This window comes from Terrapene carolina, unplaced genomic scaffold (genome assembly GCF_002925995.2).
Source record: "Terrapene carolina triunguis isolate 2854851 unplaced genomic scaffold, T_m_triunguis-2.0 Scaffold21, whole genome shotgun sequence".
Classification (NCBI taxonomy): Eukaryota; Metazoa; Chordata; order Testudines; family Emydidae; genus Terrapene; species Terrapene triunguis.
In genome coordinates this window covers 35,451,526-35,464,746 of record NW_020664372.1, presented here as the reverse complement: position 1 = coordinate 35,464,746, position 13,221 = coordinate 35,451,526, and the positions used below count along the sequence as shown (strand labels likewise).

General features: G+C 41.8%; 1 protein-coding gene across 1 annotated transcript in view; it reads right to left on the bottom strand.

Annotated features, from left to right (window-relative positions):
- CDC16 (cell division cycle 16) overlaps positions 1-13,221 on the bottom strand; it is a 66,271-nt gene that overhangs the window by 48,970 nt on the left and 4,080 nt on the right. Inside the window, exons 2-9 of the mRNA XM_024224386.3 lie at positions 11,583-11,637; positions 9,551-9,648; positions 8,517-8,555; positions 5,819-5,959; positions 4,147-4,306; positions 3,206-3,300; positions 2,705-2,838; positions 1,129-1,208 (exon numbers count right to left, since the gene is read on the bottom strand). Of these exons, the coding sequence (XP_024080154.1) occupies positions 1,129-1,208; positions 2,705-2,838; positions 3,206-3,300; positions 4,147-4,306; positions 5,819-5,959; positions 8,517-8,555; positions 9,551-9,648; positions 11,583-11,637 (802 nt within the window). The remainder of the gene's footprint in view (positions 1-1,128; positions 1,209-2,704; positions 2,839-3,205; positions 3,301-4,146; positions 4,307-5,818; positions 5,960-8,516; positions 8,556-9,550; positions 9,649-11,582; positions 11,638-13,221) is intronic.

Below are 13,221 nucleotides of genomic sequence, written 5' to 3'. Positions count from 1 at the left end.
GGTTAGCACACTAAGGACTTGCCTAGAGAGTTAGCATGCAACAAGCTGGGATGTAATTCTACAGCATTTAAGTGAGCTGGCACTAACTAGCTAGGTGGACTCTGCTACCATGCAGTAAAAGTTCCCATTGCAAAGAGGAGTAGATCAAAACGCACTAGGAAACTTTTAGTGCATGGTCCATATGGCTAGTTAGTACTCAGCACACTCCTGTGTTGTAGATTTATGCCCCAACTTGGCACACACTAGCTATCTGTTCACACAAGCCTTTAATGGCCCACTCGTACACACAAATGCCAGCATTTGCGCCAGCATTTCCCAAACTGTCGTCCATTGAGAGACTGCATGTCATTTGATGATGGCTCCTCACTCTCATATCCAGCTGTTTCCAAAGACCTCCAAGTTCTTCTTTGGAAAGAGCATGGATGACTGTACAAACAGCTGGAAACAAGGATCAGATGTCAAAGCTACCCTACTGTTGTAGTTGCCACAGGGATGTTGAGTACTTGTGAACAGCATCTTAACTGAAAGGAGACGAGATCTATGTGATTGTAAATGAGACAGGAGGCAGCTTGTGAAACACTCTCTATTAAGATGAAGTTCACACTATGGAAGTTCGAAAACTTCTGGCATACACAATACATATGCTCATGTGTTTTGTGGTTCCAAGTAGCCACTTTTGAAAAATTCCCTCTATATTTGTTTAAAATACATTTTCTTTCATTGTTTGAACACTAGGCTGTTGAAAACATATTAGAACTTAAGCAATAATAGGTTGGCTCACAATAGTGACTCATTGGCTGCATAGCCCAAGGGATAAGTCACAGAGAAGACTGATAAAGGGTACAGGACAATCATTTACATGAGTTCTCTTCCCTGTGCAGCTCTCCAAATCCCTGTTGTGAAGGTTTTTTTCCTTTTCCCTCTCTCTTTATGGCCATCCAGTGGAAACTGCATGCAGAGGGTCAGATATTTCTTGCTGGTTCAAATCTAAGAGTTGTGGGGAAATCTTGGTTTTATTTTTAGAGGCTACCCTAAAGACAGCAGGAAAATAACCTAAGTGTCCTTTAAAAATAAAAATCTATATTTGACTCTAATCATATTACAAAATTAGTCAATAATATTTCTCACCATTTGCTTTATTCAGCTCCACGAGTGTCCCTATGTGCACAGGTAAACAATTGGCATGGAAAGGATCTTTTTCCATTACTCTAAAAATACAGAAACAGGGAGGATTATTATAAAATAAATTGTTAAAATCATTTAATTGATTTGGAGACAGATTACTGTTATAACATATTATATAGTGAGCAATTAGCACTTTAATCAATCTATAATCATAGAATATCAGGGTTGGAAGGGACCTCAGGAGGTCATCTAGTCCAACCCCCTGCTCAAAGCAGGCCGAATCCCCAGACAGATAAAGGGTAATCATGATCTCTTCACAAGATAATCATGATCCCTTCACAAGTGGTCATTCCCTGATAGCATAATAAAGTCTAACCACACAACAGAACAATTAGAACTGATTTAGCTAAACAGATAAATTAACAAGAAATTCTGACAGATGGAACAGACATTAGGAAAACTGAATGCAATTTGCACTATATTTGTTTCACACTTAGCTACCAAATGAATGCAGAGTATGTATTTTTCTGTCCATCCATCCTGTAGGACCCACAAGCTCTGGCTGGAACATAAGAAACCTTAATATATTCCCCTTTACTCTCTGCCCTCCTCAAATGGCCTTGCATCATGATAACCATCTCTCTTGTGAACAGGGATGCACAGCACCTTTCTACAGAATTCCTTACATCAAAAGCACTATTTTTAGATTCCACTCACTGAAAAGGGAAACCCCATGACCATGTTTCAAGCTGCAACAGTTTAGTTTCCTTTTTTCAAATATCTGAGAGCATGGAAAATGCCCATTTAATGCCCCTAAAATGTCCCAGAGTCTTTCACTGTAGGAAGCCCAAAATTTTGCAAGGATTCAGACCTCTGAGGAGACTCCCACCACAAAGGCTCAAGAATCTGTCACAACCCTCCTTCTGACAAAGGGCAGCTGGACAAATCCCTGTGGAGTTGATAATGCATCTTCATGTTGAGTGGTGTGACGGGTGGGAAGAGGGTGCTAGAAAATGAACACAAGGGGTGAAATCCTGGCTCCACTGAAGTCAGTAGGAGCTTTGCTATTTGCCTCAGTGCAGCCACGATTCACTCCAGGTGCTGCACGTCCCAACAGGGCTTAGTATTACGCCTATGCAGTATTCCCAAACCTTGCCAGTACTGGACTCAAAGTTGTATCCCATTTGGCAATGTCTTGGCTTGCTTTGGCCAACCAAAAGATTAACTATATTTTAAAATAAAAGTTAAAACTTTCAAACCTTCATTTTATAAGACCAATATATTAAGAGTACTCACCTGGAGAAAATGTAGGGGTTAACATAAAGCAGCATTATATAAAGCCCAAGTATTTTGCTTTGTGCCACACAGTAAAACAGACGTACTTTTACAACACCAAATGCTAGAGTCAACTGCATGTTTACTGTAGATGAGATGTTAGCTTGCAAAATATACATTAAACAACTGAGTCAATAATATATTTGGGTGAACTTGTGATTATACAGAATTTATTTCTGCATGCCATCTGAAGAGTAGCAAAATGAAATTTCAAATAAATATCAAAGTTGCTTCATGTACTTACACAGAAGTAAGCTTGTAGCACATTTTGAAGTCACAGTTATAATAATGCCTTTCAGCTAAGGACACTACTACATCCAGATTGTCCTGAAGACCATCTACAGATTCAGGAATTATTGTTTCACTTGGCTTATTATACTGAAAAACATAATTGTAACATAAATATGATATAAAATGGGACGCAATGCTGTGAGTGTCATAGCACTAACTGTTCCATGCTGGCCTATGCTACATTTTTATCTCCAGAAAAAAAACACTTTGGAAGTAATGCATTTTAAGTCAGCCAGAATTAGAGGTTTCCATTAAGTAAGGCTATAACATACATTAAAGGAAATGAATATGAAATTGTTACACGCTTCTATTAATGGAGAGCTATAATGGCAATTTGGTCATAACACAATCAAAACCATAAAAGAATTTTTAAATTATATCTTTGAAGCTAAACAGTTGTGTATGATACTTACATCTGAAGTCAAGATTTCCATAGGATTAATCAGATTTTTACCTTTTTCAGTTTGTTCTCAAACAGAAAATGAAGCAATTCTTGTTCTTCTTCTGTACATTGTTTACCAAGAGGTAGAGATTCAAGAAGCTCCTTTTCTGTGTAAATTAAAAAAATATGAACCTGAGGTAAACTATGTTTGAAGTAAACAAAAAAAAATTTCAACAAGTTGTAAATAACTGATTTTCATTGAATGCAAAGGCTGTGAAGTTTTGTGATGTCCACCCCAATACCACAAGGAAAACAGCATATCATAAATACACCAAAAGTGACTAACTGCACTCTGCTATGATAATATTGAGAGATATGGAAGTAAATGACTGAATCCTTTTTGTTTTCAGTCCCTCTCTTTCTACAATTCTAAATTAAAGTTAACATAAAGATGGAGTACCACAGCCTACTGTTTTATACTTACACTGTAAGCTAAGGTTGTTCACTGAAATGCAAGATGTTGTCTAAAGAAAGGATTCACAACAGTTTGGCATCCATAATGCCAAATCCCACTGTGGTTTCTTGCCATAAGCAACCCAAATCCCACAATCCTTTTTTGCTTCAAAAGAGATCACCTAAAAAAAGGCTGCTAACTCCGAGTAGGGAGCACTGGAGTTGCAGGAGGTGCTGGTTAGGAGGTGGAAGGGCTGGGTTTATCTTGCTCCTAGCACCTGGCAGATTTGATTGATTGTCAGTTTATGAAACCCAGTGGTCATACCCTCATTGGTTGTGCCCAACAGTGGTGATTATTTTTCGCTGAAACCTACAGCTTAAATGATTAACAGTTTTTGCCCATTTAATATAACCAAAGAGTTGCTAATATTTGGGCATGGAATATTCTTTCAAAATAATTTTAAACTGATTACTCTGACTTTTATCTACTGGACAAAAATGTATGTGAAACTGGAGATGATTTCATTTATATTTGAGAAACAAACACTGCTAATCCAAACCTTCTTGTGCCGTTAGCATATGGTGTGATGTTAAAAGGTCAAATGCTTCAAAGCAGTAAACATCAAGCTTCAAGGCTTCTTTGTAGCTGTACGTTGCCAGGGTTCTATTATCCAGAGCATCATAGATCTTTCCTCGCAAAAGGCAAATAGAACTCTTGATCTAGTGATGGAAAAGCAAGGCTGGAGGTCAGACACTCAATCAATGTATGTAATTTGGTTTTGAGCACAAATGAAATGGACTACCTGAAAAGTAAAAAGCATTTAATATATGATGGAATCTGGTTTTTATTGTTTTTATTGCCTTGATATATAACATGTTACTAATAATCTAAAACCAAAACGAATACTACATTAAGCTGTCTACAGCCAAACAAGAACTGGTTAAATACATGACAAAAATAAGTAGACTAATATGCAATAATTCAAACAAGAGCCCTTGAGGGTTATTAAAGAAAGCACTAATTTTACTATACTGTTTCACAACCGGAAGATAAGCTCTTTTATTACAGCCCAAATTGTCTTAACTTTTCAGTTTCATTCTGGTGTTTCTTGAGAAACCTATGAGTAATACCAGAAGCAGTGGAGCTACGTCTGTCACTCAAGAGGATGGCAAGCTCCATGTTCACATCTGAAAGATTATCACTGAAACCACAATTAAAATTAAATCTTAAATCCTAGACAAGTTGATGGTTCAGCCCCTGGTGATACTCCAGCTCCCCAAGGGCAACTTCCTAATTGCTACTGCAAGCAGGTAAGTGATTTTTAATGCTGGTATTTAAGGGTCTGTCTACACTTGGAGTTTCACACTACATTCACGTGCTACCTTAATCCAAATTAATATTCAAGTGTAGTCAAGCAACGCCTCATTGACAGAAGAAATGAAGAGATTAAGGCCAGGTCTACACTAAAAAGTTAGATCAACATAACTGTGTTGCACAGGGTCATGAAAAATCCACCCTTGCATGATGTAGTTAAGTCAATCTAACCCCTGGAGTAGACAGTGCTAGGTTGATGGAAGAATTCTCCACTGACCTAGCTACACAAGCATAGTTTGACTTCTATAGTTGGGGGGGGGGGGGGGGGGGGGGGGGGGGGGGGGGAAGGGGGACAGCTCCAGTAGGGCCACAAACAGGTAGAGAGAGTGCAGGCACACGCACTCGGCCAGGGGGTGCTCGCAAGAGGTGAGTGCAAACCCGTTACACAGAGTTAACACCTCAATAAAATACTTAAAAGGCAGAGGAAGTTCATTCCCTTATTGTTATTTATCTGCAGTCCAACAAAGAAATGATAGTTTACATTGTCACGGCTCGATTCATATCAGGAAGACCTAGAATTTATTTATTTTAAAACTGAAATAGATTATGTAGAACTCCCTAGAAATTCTCAATTATTAATTCTGAGCAAGCATTTGCACAACACCAGTAATAGTGACAAACCAGGATTATCATTTAATGTAAGCAATAATCAAGGCAGCTAGTAATATAAATTTCTGACTAAATGGAGAAAAAACATAATACTTCTGGAATAAATATTCATTATCCTATAATAAAAGTCGAACACACATTCAATTTCAAGCCCAGATACCAATGACATTACTTTCTGATAAATCCCTGTATAATATTAACATTCTTCTTCAACTATGAAAACATCATGTTTTGAAAATGCTACCTACAGAGGATTGTGACATCTCCCAGTCACTGGTAGAGTCCTTCAACCCACTTTCATCCTTCAAGTATTTTTCAAATAGTCTTTTGTTGATTGGCTCTTCCATGTCAAGAATATCAAGAGCCTGTTGATGCTCTTTTGCAGCATACTACAGAGAAAAACAAGGGTAAGATGTTAAGCATTTAAAATTAAAACACCAATAATTAGACTACGGCAAGTAAAAATTATAGAGTTGGTAGGCCAAGCCACTTCACATTTAGGCATATCTTTATTTAGCTGTATATCAGTTTACCATCATAATTTAATTGTAGTGAGAGGGCATGGTCTCCCTCCCTTATGGACGGGGAGAGAGCCGCGACCACCCCATAGCGGGCAGAGCTGGAACACCTCTGACCACCCCACCAGAAGCAGAGAGGTGGGGCAGAAACTGGAAATATAAAAGGCAGGCCTTCCAACTCAGTTGGAGGAGAGCTGCTGGAGGAGCAGGACGTCTCCCCTCGCCCGCTGCTGGAGCTCAGATCCAACAGAGGCTGCTACAGCGCCAGAGACACGGAGGGACTGCTGGAGCTGCCAGGCACCAGGGACACCGAGGAACTGTTGGGGCTGCCACTAGCCGTCTACCTCAGTGAGACGAACAACAACCCCAGAACCCAGGTACTCCCTGAATGGGAGTGTAGGAAGAAGCCCAGGGAAGCCAAATAGGGTTCGGCTGCATTACTGACTGCAAGTGTGTTGCGGCCGGATTCCCCGCTGACCCAGTGGCAGACCACTCTGCCACTGTTAAGGCCCTGGGCTGGGACGCAGTGAAGTCAGGTGGGCCTGCGTCCCTCTACCCTCCGTGCCACCCCACCCCTGGAGGAGGCAGCCTCCCCACCTTTGGGCCAAGAGGACACCAGTCGGGTTTGCTGTCTGCCCCACCAGAGAGCTGATCTCCCTAGACTGCTGTGTTGCTCTGCATGACTTCAGGCCAGAGCCCTTAATTTTTGGCTGCCCGCCCTGGCTGAGGGTCACTGACTCAACTGCTGCCTGGCCTGAAGGCTTGGGCCTACTGACTGTCGGCTAATTCCCCCCTGAACTGAGTCTGTCATAACTATAAAGGGAAGGGTAACAGCTCTCCTGTGTACAGTACTATAAAATCCCTCCTGGCCAGAGACTCCAAAATCCTTTTACCTGTAAAGGGTTAAGAAGCTCAGGTAACCTGGCTGACACCTGACCCAAAGGACCAATAAGGGGACAAGATACTTTCAAATCTTGGGGGGGGGGAAGGCTTGTGTTTGTGCTCTTTGTTTTGGGGGTTGTTCGCTCTTGGGACTGAGAGGGACCAGACATCAATCCAGGTTCTCCACATCTTTCTAAACAAGTCTCTCATATTTCAAACTTGTAAGTAAACAGCCAGGCAAGGCGTGTTAGTTTTCCTTTGTTTTCTCAACTTGGAAATGTACCTTTTACTAGAGTGTTTATCTCTGTTTGCTGTACTTTGAACCTGAGGCTAGAGGGGGGTCCTCTGAGCTCTTTAAGTTTGATTACCCTGTAAGGTTATTTTCCATCCTGATTTTATAGAGATGATTTTTACCGTTTTCTTTAATTAAAAGCCTTCTTTTTAAGAACCTGATTGATTTTTCCTTGTTTTTAGATCCAAGGGGGTTGGATCTGTATTCACCAGGAGTTGGTGGGAGGAAGAAGGGGGGATGGTTAATTTCTCCTTGTTTTAAGATCCAAGGGGTTTGGATCTGTATTCACCAGGGAATTGGTGAAAGGTTTCTCAAGGCTTCCCAGGGAAGGGAATTAGCTTTGGGAATGGTGGCAGCGGACCAGATCTAAGCTGGTAGTTAAGCTTAGAAGTTTTCATGCAGGCCCCCACACTTGTACCCTAAAGTTCAGAGTGGGGAAGCAGCCTTGACAGAGTCGTTCCCATGGCATTGTAGCGAGGGGGCGTGGACTCCCTCCCTGACGAACAGGGAGAGAGCCGCAACCACCTTACACTAACAATTCACAATATTCTAGTATTGCTCAACCAAACATTTGGAAAATAAATACCTGCAGAATGATCATACTGCCTATCACACAAAAAATTCCCCCACAGGAGTAGAGAGTTAAAGAAATCCCTATGACAACCCAGTTCCTGTTTCTCTGCCCTCACACCCCGAGCCGAGCCAGGGGGTCAGACACCCACAACCCCTCCCCCCAGAGCCCAGCTGTGCCCCCCCCCCCAGCCCAGACACCCACACCCCCTCCCCCCCAGAGCCCAGCTGTGCCCCAACCCCCAGTTTGAGAACCCCTGCTCTAGCTCCCTCCCCATCCCCGCAATGTCTTCTATGTGTGAGCTGGTCTCTGCCAGGTCCAGCGGCCCCTAGTGGCGGCCAGTAGCTCTGCAGCCCATTTCTGTGGGGGAAAGGAAATTATGTGTGCACAATATTAATTTCTGCAAAAGTCTGCATTGCACAGTGGTGCAGAATTCCCCCAGGAGTAACATACAGTATGCTGCATGGAACTCAGTTTACCCATCTTACAAGGATGAGGGAATAAGTCTTCTCTCACAGGATTTGAACCTGTAGTTGCAGTGAGTATAAGCGTTTCAACCCCCAAATTTAGAGCTCTAAATATTCCCCTTCTAGTGTAAAGTGTGCCATATGTGGTTTGCGTATTTACGCAGCATGCTTTGTTTAGTTTGATTTTATCCAATATAAACTAAAATATATACTTACATGACATCTAGCAGCAAGGTATCGACACGCTTCATATAACTAAGAGAAATAAAGAGGTTTGAAATATACTTACTTATCAAGGAAGCTACAAACAAAACTCCCTAGTATTAATAGCAAAAAGCTGTTATTCCTACATCAGTGTCTGTTTTTCTTCTGGCTAAAGATTTCTTTCTTACTACCCTGAATCATTCTCTCAAGTCTCTAACTCTTGAGGTAGACAGTAAATGGGGAAACCTCAACCCATCCTGTCTCCTTAACCCTATCTTATCCCCTCCATTTCCCTTATCTTGAAATACTCTTTCCCTATATCCCTTCCCCCTTTCCCTACAAGCACACTCTTATACATCACCCTATTTCCTTCCTATCTTTTGACTGTAGTCATAGGACATGTAAGCTATTCAAACTGCTAGATTTCCTCGGCTCTCTCCCCTTTATCTCCTCCAGTGTGGTTCATCCTTTCCACCTCAGCAAAACTTCCATGACCAAAATCACTAATGACCTTCTAGCCCAGTTTGTAAATTTCTTCTATACCGGGGATCGGCAACCTTTGGCACGCGGTCCATCAGGGAAATCCACTGGCAGGCTGGGACGGTTTGTTTACCTGCAGCGTCCGCAGGTTTCGCCGATCGCAGCTCCCACTGGCTGCACCATCCCCAGGGACTGCAAGAAGTGGCGTGGACCGAGCAATGTTTGAACCTCTCCAACTCTGAAGGCACTTTCTCCTCTTTTGATTTCCACAACTCTAGTTAAAGTGGGAGGAGAACTAGAACAGCACACAGTCCCCTCCCTAAACCTATTGGTCCCCTCACAGGTCAGCCCTTGGCCCTTTTCTCTTCTCTATATATCATTTTCTCACCATGACCTTACATTATGCAGTTTACGTAACTACTCTTCCTTTAAATTTGGATTGTTAGCTCTGAAAGTAAAGAACCTATAATGCATTTAGCACAGTTCAGCTGCTACTTAGCACCAGGTATAGCACTATGGTTCTAAATAAATAACAAAAGTATTATTTCTTGTTTGAAATTACTTACCTTATCTAGCTTGCGTGATCGAAGGGCGTGTGCTGCCCTATGATACTGAGCCGTCAGGTAGAGACATTGGGCCAGCCAATAGATGTCCTGAGGTTCCTCTAAAATATATATAACCCCATTAAGTACAATCCTAAAACACTTGCTTTTATCATAATTTTGTATGGCATAGACATTTTCAGGTCATTAAAAAGATGTCAGTATACTGCTCTTCCTCAAACTAGTCATCTCAAGAAATTACTCTAAAAATAAAATGCATCTCTTTGGACATCTCAGAAATAAGAAAATTTAAGAATTAAATCAAACCCTAACACTAAGACTGAACGCACTATCAGCAGCAAACAAGGATATAAAAAAATCTACCACAGTGTGCATACCATAAGTAACAGAGGGGAAATAAAATTGATGTGGAAAAGAGAAAAATAACATATGTATGCTGTAGGTGACTCCAGACTTTGAATGCAGTAACAGCAGAAAACAAACTTTTAACCGTTTTTTCTTTCAAAGTTTGTGCAGAAATTAGTGCCTGCAAAAGCAAAATATTATTTTCAAGTTCTAGAAGTATGACAATTAGATCCTGATCCCAAAACTTACGAATGTGCTTAAATTTACACACTGTGCATAATCCCATTTGAAAGATCAGGTACTTAGTAGGTAATAAAGCCATTGCAAAACAGATATAAAGAGCAGATAAGGAAATACTCCAAAATCTGAACATGGACAAATAATTTGGTCCAGGTGACATGCATCTACCGAAAACTATATTTAAAGAGAGTCATGATGAACTGAGAGAGTCTTCAATATTGAAGAAAAGCAAAACTGATTTCAAAGGAAAGAAAAGTGACCCTATCAATTACTACCCCATAAGTACAATAGACCAGGGGTGGCCAAACCGTGGCTCGTGAGCCACTTGCGGCTCTTTTACAGTTGAAGTGTGGCTCCCGAAGCCCCACAATCCACCCCCATTCTCCACCTACCAGGCTGGGGGGGGGGGGGCTCAGGGCTTCTGCCCTGCAGCGGGATGATGGGCTAGGGGCTCCTGCCAGAGATGACTGGTGCCTGCTAGGAGTGGGGGGAGGGGGCAAAATTTAACCCCCCCCCCCCCAACAGCTTGAGTCACGCCGCCCCCTGACCCTCAGTGGCTCCTCCCTGCAGCTCCCAGGGGTTAGCTTTGCATCGAGAGGCCGTGGCAAACAGGTGGGAGCTGCAGGGAGGGGCCACTATTTTAGTTCCATGGGGAGAGGCAGCAGCAGCTCTCCCTGCTGCTCGCCACTGCCTCTCCCCACGGTCGCAGCTCCCAGCTTGTAGACTTCAGCAGCTGCCGTGCAAGAAGGGGGCCCAGTGGCACCATGTGACGGACCAGGACCAGAAAAACCTGGCAAAAATCTGGGGGGGCATGTGACCCCATGTGCCCTCCCCAGGCGTCTGCCCAGTGGAGATGGGGGGCTCAGGACTTCAGCCCCATGGGGTGTGCCTGCTGTGGCTTAGGGCTTCAGCCTTCTGAAGATTGTCATATGTGGCTCAGAGGGTCAGTAAGTTTGGCCATCCCTGCAATAGACTAAGCACTAGAAAAGGTACTGCAGGAAACAATCTTGCATTGGCAGTGGACTGGACTAAATTATAAAAATTCATTATTTTTCATTTCAGTGCTTATGAATCTGCAAAAAGGTTCTTGCAAGCAATAGAGATTTTTCCAAGTGGAAGGAGTTGACCCTCCATGCATTTCCCAGCCCTGAAGGACAGAATGTTTTTCAGCCTGGGAAACAGGCTTAGTTCTTGCACTAGTAGTTAAAGTACATTTTTCAAGCACAGGAGTTAAACATGCATGAATGCTGAATTGCACGCTATCTATTCTAGCAGGTCAAAAATCTAATGCTCCACTTGGGTAGATGGTATTGCAGAGAGGATCACAAGAATATTAAATATACAATGGAACCTCAACAATATACAAGAAGCTGAAAAAACTATCACAGGCAAAAGTTTTAATGAAACTAATATTTTAAATTAAGTGAAATAAAATGTAACGATTACTTACCATGAGACAGTGAAGCAACTTTGTCTGCCCAAAACAAAGCACTTTGATACTGTTGCTGGAAAAGAATGTTAGAAATGTTAGGGTTTGTTTATTTAAATATATTATTTAGCTTGATCTGTCTTGCTATTACTTAAAGTGGAGTATAACACCAGATTCTTCACTGGTGGCTGTCTAACCCAGGGGTAGGCAACCTATGGCACGTGTGCCGAAGGCGGCATGCGAGCTGATTTTCAGTGGCACTCACACTGCCTGGGTCCTGGCCACCGGTCCAGGGGGCTCTGCATTTTAATTTAATTTTAAATGAAGCTTCTTAAACATTTTAAAAACCTTATTTACTTTACATACAACAATAGTTTAGTTATATATTATAGACTTACAGAAAGAGACCTTCTAAAAACATTAAAATGTATTACTGGCACGCGAAACCTTAAATTAAAGTGAATAAATGAAGACTCGGCACACCACTTATGAAAAGTTGCCGACCCCTGGTCTAACCCATCTTTAAAAAAAAACAAAAAACAAAACAAAGAAAAAAACCCACACACCTTGAGTTAATTGATTGCCAAATAAGTCAAAGCAGTTAACACGTTTGTAAAGACTACTTAAGGCACTCCCCAAACATTTATGATTTACCCTAAATTGAGGCAGGGGGCTTTACTGTGAATCCTGGGAATAAGAGAGATGGAAGAATAGCATTTGATTATATTGGAGAGCCAGCTCTGCTACAGATAAGATTAAGAGTTGCTTTCTATTTAAAGGGAAACTCTTCAAAGTGCCCAAAAATCTGCATGGTTATTCATATTGCTTCAAATTGAGTGTGTCTTATGGGGCAGAGGGTAGGGTTAATGATACAAATTTGGTCTCTTTTACCAAGCAGTTTGAGATATAGTTCCCCAAACGACAAAGCTTTTAACAGATTCTACCAGTGCTTTTTGTGCACACCTTGGTTAAACCATGGGTCTCAATCACTCAACATTTACCAAGTTACTGCAGGGCACTTTGGGGAAGCAATATAGGAAATACTATTCAACAAAGAGTCTGATTTTACAGATAGGCGCAAGCCTAATGCTCATGCACCAAATGGATTTGTCCACAAATGTGCAGATAGAGTGCCTGAGAGACTGTAAACCAGACATGACACTCAGGACCTGTGTGACTGAAGAAGACATGTTATGGCCACTGAACCTGAGCAACACCCAGTCACTATAAATTCAAACCCAACTCTAGCAGAAATCTGAAAATGAAATTTAGACATGGTCTGTCAGAGAGTATATTGTTTGGGGGATAGGGGAACATAATCAGAGTATTGCTGAAAATTCAGAAAACATTCAAACTACTTAAAAAAAAATTATACAGTCCAATGCTTGCTACCCTGTTTCCCCGAAAGTAAGACATCCCCCGAAAATAAGACCTACTTCCAGTTTTGCCTCTCGCTGTAATATAAGGCATCCCCCGAAAATAAGACCTCTCCGATAATAAGGCCACCCCGGAATATAAGGCCCCGAAGCTCCAGGAAAAATAAGACCTCCCCTGAAAATAAGACCTAGCGCATCTTTGGGAGCAAAAATTAATATAAGACACTGTCTTATTTTTGGGGAAACAGGGTAGGAAAGGAGGAGGAATGAGGGTTTGAGCCACG